Source organism: Triticum dicoccoides, chromosome 1B (assembly GCF_002162155.2).
Source record: "Triticum dicoccoides isolate Atlit2015 ecotype Zavitan chromosome 1B, WEW_v2.0, whole genome shotgun sequence".
NCBI classification, from domain to species: domain Eukaryota; kingdom Viridiplantae; phylum Streptophyta; class Magnoliopsida; order Poales; family Poaceae; genus Triticum; species Triticum dicoccoides.
The window spans coordinates 603,978,892-603,985,549 of NC_041381.1; the positions used below are offsets into that span (position 1 = coordinate 603,978,892).

General features: G+C 45.9%; 1 protein-coding gene across 1 annotated transcript; it reads right to left on the reverse strand.

Annotated features, from left to right (window-relative positions):
• Positions 1-780: 780 nt before the first annotated feature.
• LOC119349026 lies at positions 781-6,040 on the reverse strand. The gene is made up of 9 exons (XM_037617037.1): positions 5,243-6,040; positions 3,585-3,848; positions 3,296-3,509; positions 3,095-3,204; positions 2,802-3,001; positions 2,320-2,423; positions 1,927-2,114; positions 1,650-1,849; positions 781-1,224 (listed from the first exon to the last, which is right to left on the reverse strand). Exons 1-9 carry the CDS (start codon positions 5,523-5,525, stop codon positions 979-981), a joined length of 1,809 nt encoding a protein of 602 aa, XP_037472934.1. The 5' UTR covers positions 5,526-6,040; the 3' UTR covers positions 781-978.
• Positions 6,041-6,658: the final 618 nt, after the last annotated feature.

Sequence of the window (6,658 nt, forward strand, 5' to 3'; positions counted from 1 at the left end):
GTAACCAAAGTGGCTGTAGCGACTTCGTCAACCTCAAGAGGTCCGGCCTAGTCTCTTCGAGGCGTGCGTGTCTGCGTGATGCCCATGGGTTGAATATATGTCCTTGTTTGTGAACATCTGCGTTTGTATTGTGTTTCGAAAAGAACAAATGTCGGCGATGCGTGTCTTGCAGTACCCCGTACGTGGACATCGTCCATGTTTAATTGGAGCTTCGTGGGCGCGTTGTGAAGGCTCGTGGCTCTCGCTGTGTTTGTTTTAGGCTGGGCTTGCCTTGAAAAATATCTGGCTTGCCAAAATTTTGATCAAGGTGTTACTAGCCAATGATTTGGCCGAGCGGGCAAAACAGCATTGGCATTGCCAAAAAAATTGACCATGGTCTAAAAAAGGTCAGAGTTCACTCAAGTCCTTGCTCTTGACCAAAACATTGGCAAGGTAGTTTTTGGCCATGCTTCAAACACAACTGAAGGCAGCTTTTGGCAGCAATCTAAAAACGCCCTCGCCACTACAGGTGCCAGACCAGATTTTTTTTTAGGGGAAAAGCTATGTTTATTCATCAAAACCACGGAGCGTGGGGGTTCGCCACACCAGACGTGGCGTCCCAAATCTAGAGAAAGCGAAAACTTAGCTAGACTATGTGCTTCATGATTGACAGCACGACTCAGGTGAGCAGACCGGACAGCTCAACTGATGGGAGCTACATTACCCAAAAGGGTCTCTCCTGACGGATCCACACCACCCTCTGATAGCTACCGGCCTTCTAATCTCTGAACCCAAAAGGCCTAAAAGAACTGAACCCATCTTTATTTTAAAAATGTTTATTTACACCCCAAAAAATTGTTGTGATCCTCTATCAACAAGTCCTGACAAAATTTCCGAGCCTTTGGGAGGGGAACATGAATACAAGTTAAATAGGAGTAAACCAAACCGAGTCGATCTTCAGTTGTATGGGAGCAAAATTTCGCCTGGACAGATTTACAGTCAAATGGGTTCCTTCACGCTGGAGGCTTTCGTTCGATGGGACCGTTTCGAGCCTGATCTCCGTGAGCGCCTCCCTGCTGGCTTCTTGGAAGCTCTCCCAGGTTCCTTTGGTGCGCTGTCTGGGAGCATCTTTCGAGGTTGCTGCACACGCACCACGGGAGGGGGCGGTGGAGGTGGAGGTGGAGGCGGCGGAGGCTGGCTCCGTAAGGCAGCCAGCCTTTGCTCCATGAGTTCTCTGTGGTATGCCTGCAAAGTAAGGATGGCATACACAAGAAATAAGGGACCGATAACAGACGACAATGCTGTTCCGGAATAAGTGCATTGCAGTTGCAGGTAATCCTATTTGATTATTTGTGCATTACTAGAAGCCAGGCTGCAAAATGTCTTACTATCAATCATTTTTTGGGTTTTACATTCCATTACCTTTTCAGGCTATCAGTAATATACTCCCTCCGTTCCTAAATATAAGTCTTTGTAGAGATCCCACTAGGTGGACTACATACGGAGCAAAATGAATGAATCTAAACTTGAAATGCATCTATATACATCCGTATGTGATTTATAGTGGAATCTCTACAAAGACTTACATTTAGGAACGGAGGGAGTATACCGTAACAACAGGGTGTGCAGAAAAAGTAAATGCGCCACGCAAAGCATTAACTCAAAAGTACCTGAACAACAAAATCACGCCTTTCACAATCCAGGAACATGTCTGCAGTCCAATTAACTCTTGACCTTATTTTATCCCTCACTGTGCTGAAGCTTATCTGATCTCTTGAGGTGAAGCGGTCAACTTCATTAAACCAAAGGCATGTGAAGAGATTGGTGATGGGTATGTGCTCTCTTATTATTACACAGCCCTCAGGGACATCTGTTCAAGGTAAATGTATCCTTGTGTTATCACGAGAAATATTGCTATATCAGAATTCAGTGAGAAGAACCAATTACCGCTTGTAATAGGAAGCTTAGCTGATGAATAATGGGTTAAGCCCTCTCGCTTGTAGAACTCTATTTGGTTATCGATTGAAGCATTATCATACTTCCCACCAGCCTTGTTCGCCTCAGCTTCCTCAAAGACGTCAAAGCGTCTATAATGCCTGGAAATAGCGAAGCTCACATTTTTCCTCCATAAAAATCTGCAACATAACAGTGATACAGAATCAGAAAATAACATGTCAAAATCCTGGTGAGAGTAGACTCAGAGAAAAAATATTAGAGTAAGAAGAATATGGTGCAGCTTGGAACTTAATACAACATATAGAGCATAAGTGGCACTGAGTTATGTGCAGAGTAGTTACAACAAGTAGCAGACAGAGCTCAGTGAGAGAACATGATGTTTACCTCTCTAGTAGCTGATAAGGATCCTTCACAAGTTTAAGTTTCCCATCGATCCAGAGTGAATACCGCGCATTAGGAAAGAGCCGATGAAGTAATAGTTTTGGAATCTGTTTGAGGAAAATATCACAAGGGACTCGGTTAAAAAATCACCACAAGGGAAATAAACGATTAGATAAACAAATCACGAATGCTGATTCACATTAAGCATGGCATCCTCCTCTCGTGATTGTGCAATCCAAATTTTCACATACCCATCCAATGCAAAATAGAATGAGAACATGTTTGTCTGGGATGGATCAGTTATCTAGACAAGAATGCATGTAGGTTTTTAGCAGATTGTGTAGAATTATCTTTACAAGTAACTTTTAGTTTACATTGCCCGCTATGCTGAATTTTAACTTGTGCGCAATCTCCATGCCAGAAATAACTGGCTCTCCAAAGATTTGATTGGGACAATCAAATAACCAAATATACAGTACAGTTACCTTTCCATTCCGCCTTGCATCCGAATAAGGAAGGTCATGGACAACAACCACCCGCCACAGCCCGATTTTTTTCGTATTATCAACAGCAGTGGTGTTCTTTATTGCAGCTTCTGTTTCTTCATCCAGAAACATGAAGAAGCAAACAGTATCTTTTGAAAATTCACTGATGTTTTCTGGTTGTTGCATTATATCATAATTCCCTGAGAAAAGTTCACACAAAATGTGCAATTAGCACCGACATGGAAAGATGATGACATGTAAATATAACTGGCATAGAAAGAGGACGCAGCTACCGAAAATAGCAGAAGCAACAACTGTCCCCTGGCACTGCCGCATCTCAGACAGATCAGCTTCATCTACATCGAATCCAGTATTGAGACCAGGTATCTTCCCTCTCACAAATCTTATAACACAAAGAAAAGGTTAGTGATACAGCACATCGTCATCATATGAACGTACAAGAGTCAAAGCATTTGAGTCATACAAGGACATACCCACAATGTACTGTCATCGAGTCTTTTATGTCAAAAGACATATCTCGTTGTTCCAGAGATGGATAACCACCAAACAAAGAACCACTGTTGGACTCTTTGAGTACCAAATTGTCTTCAGACAAATAATTTAAACTTCGAAGGATAGGTGATGCTGTTGGAGCAGCTGGCATCAATGCCAGGGCCTGGTCAACAGGCACATAACAAACAGGACATGCTACACAAGTTTAAAATAATATAATCAGATTCAGAACTTTTATGTAACTCTGAATTGGACTGGTGAGGAACTTACGCCGTGGTCCAGTACGTTTCCTATCAATAGGTGGAGGAGAAAATGAGAAATTTTCACAAGGATGGTGCTCCAGGTGAATAGCTGGCGGGAAACTCCGTGAAAGACCCTGAACCTTTTCATGACTGATGTCCGGCTGTTTTACTGTTGGTGATGTTGTATTCAAATCATTTCCACTCAAAGAAGATGTCCATACAGGATTTACAAAGCTCCGGACATGATCAGATAATCCCAGCATGGTCTCGGTACCAGGTGCTGCAACTTCATCTACAGCCAACCAAAAGAAGATTTTGTGGTTCAGTACTCAAAGATACATAAGTAAAAACGTAGAGATAACACAACAGTTAAAGGTTATGCCTTACTTTGTTACAAACTAAAAAGTAGATTAGATCAGTTTAGCTATTACTCAAAACAAAACGTTTAGCAGACAACATTCCAGGCAAACAACATATGAAAAGAAATACCATGTTGTCTTATCAGGGTTAGACAAACAGATATTCAGTAGAACCGCCAACAATATGCATATTGGTAAGAAGGCCTGCCAGCCCATGAAAAATTAGCACAAGCCAATGAAATCCTAATAATACACTGGAATGATTAGATCCAGAAGAACCTATTGTTATCAAAACCATGCTATTTGTACAAATTGACTACTAGATGAAACGAATCTTATTAAAATTCATAAGGCATACATTAGCCTGTCGAAGTCAAACAATATGCATATTGGTAAGAATAAAAATGTAAAAGCAGCTGACTAAATGATAGCGGAAATAAACAATTCTAAGGTATACTAAGCCAAAGGCCTGCCTACAAGGTACCAGAAAGGCACAGATTTTGACAGCACTGTCAACATTAGCACTTTTCAATTTGTAAAGCATCAACTCGAGGAATACCTATATCATATTAACTGTATCACACAATAAATCCAGAACAAAGTCTGCAGCTCAGTTCCAAAGAACTGACTGAAGTGACTTGGAAACTGAAGTGATTGTCTAGCAAACTAAAGATCATCTAACAGTCTCTAGTGCAAACTTGTCTAGCTTAACTATAACAGAAATATTGACACTGCTTGCCTGATTTCAATTACTAAATAATAGCATGCTAATCCATTTGCATCAAATCAGTCAGCTAGAGTCAAAGGTGATGCAAAGTGGTCAAACATTCAAATGCTTACACAATAATCAATCCAAACGAAAACATGGTTGCCAGCCAGCACAGGAATATTCAAACATCGATCCATATACTATTTCTTTTCCATTACTCAAGGTCTTGCTGGCATTTCCACTTCACTAAACCTTTTACAATTTGAAAGTCAACTATGAGCTCAAATCTTCCTGTGTACATAAAGGCCCCCAACACTAATACATAATGATAATATACTCATGGACATCCTATAACTTGCGAATAAGAAAAGTGAAGTATGCACAGGTAACAGGAAGTCAGGAACCCTGGTGTTTTGTACTCCTAGTGATGGGAAACACCTACATGAATCATACAATAATACTGTTTGCAAGTAGCATCGTATCATTCCAATGAACTTCACTGATCAAATGAATGAAAAACAAGATAGCAGTAACTGGTAAGGATTTCATCAAGTCACGATAGCAGTCACAACAAAGGTTTAGGAATGAAACATGAGGCAAAAGCAACACAACCACCACCTTTACTGACAAGTGATGAGAAGAGGAAGCAGACGACGAGAGCGACGGCGACGAGGAGGAGCAGGAGCATCCGGCGGCGACGGCCCGCGAACATGCAGATCCGGGCGAAGAGGAGGCGCTCGCCCCCGCGGCCGGCGGCGCCGGGGCCGCCGCCGCCGAGGGACATCTTCGCGGGCTTCCGGACCGCCACCGGCGGCGACGGGGAGGGGGACTGACCGTTGGGCTGCTGCAGGGACCCATAGCTCCCGGACGTCCTGAGCCCCAGCGACGCCCCGCCGCTCATGCCTCCGCCGCCTTCGGGGCCTCGGCGCCAGCTCTCATCGCCCCGCTACGCTGGGCCGGCGCAGCGGCGCAGATCACGGTCCGGACGCCCCACCCACCGAACCACCGCCCACCAACCTCTCCTCTCCTGTCCGGTCCGATCCAATGCCGCGACGCGCCAACAGCACCCCAACCGCAACCGCAGCCGCGGCGCTGTCTGAATCCGCCGCCGGGGCAGTAAAAGCTTGTCGCGGGGGCCGGAATCGCGCTGAGATCTCCGGCTCGGAGAAGATAAAAAGAGCTCCGGACGGCAGGAAATCCCGTGACGGATTCGAGCACCCTGCCCGAGATCCGCCGCCGATTGGGGGGAGCGCGAGGAGGCGGGGGACGGGGACAGAGTGGAGCGAATGCGGGAGGGAATCTGCCGGCGGATCGAGGGGGATTGGGGATTCGGCGAGGGAGATCGGTGCGCGTGGCCGTAGTGGGAGAGATTTTTGAATTTATTTCGGGGAGGCGAGCTCCGGAAATGGAAGGCGAGAGCGGTGACGTCAGGTGGGTTGGGTGCTTCCCATTATATACCTATGGCTTTTTTTTAGGGAGGTAATCTGCGCCGGCGCACCGGCGTCAGCCCGCAGCCGTCTGATTTGTTTGCTGGGAACCGTCCGATGCACTTCGTCTCCGTTAAAGTAACACCCGTACGAGAAAAATCCATTGCATCGATCTTATTGTCCCTTCCGTTCTCTCCGGCCGCACGCGTTCTCCCGTCGGCGTCCTTTGCCTGGGTCCTCATCTCTGGTCGCTGCCCTCGCCGGACGTCCTCGCCGGTCGTCCTAGTCGCCGGTCCCAGCCCCTCGTCGGTCGTCCTCATCACCGGCTTCGCCCATACAACAGCCGCACCCTGCGGTTGCAGCTCCTGTGGCGACCGTTGTAGCTCCGATGGCGACGACTGCAGCTCGCCGGCGTACTCACCGCCGCTCATCCCTGACGCTTGCAACATCTCGCTTGCCCCCGTCGAGAGATGACCAGTGCTGCAACCAAAAACCAAAAAGCTACAAACAGTAATGAAAAATGCTTCAACCGGCGATGAAAAAAGTTTCAACCCATATACGACGAAAGCTATGGACGACCACCAAAAGTTGCAACCGGCTGATAAAA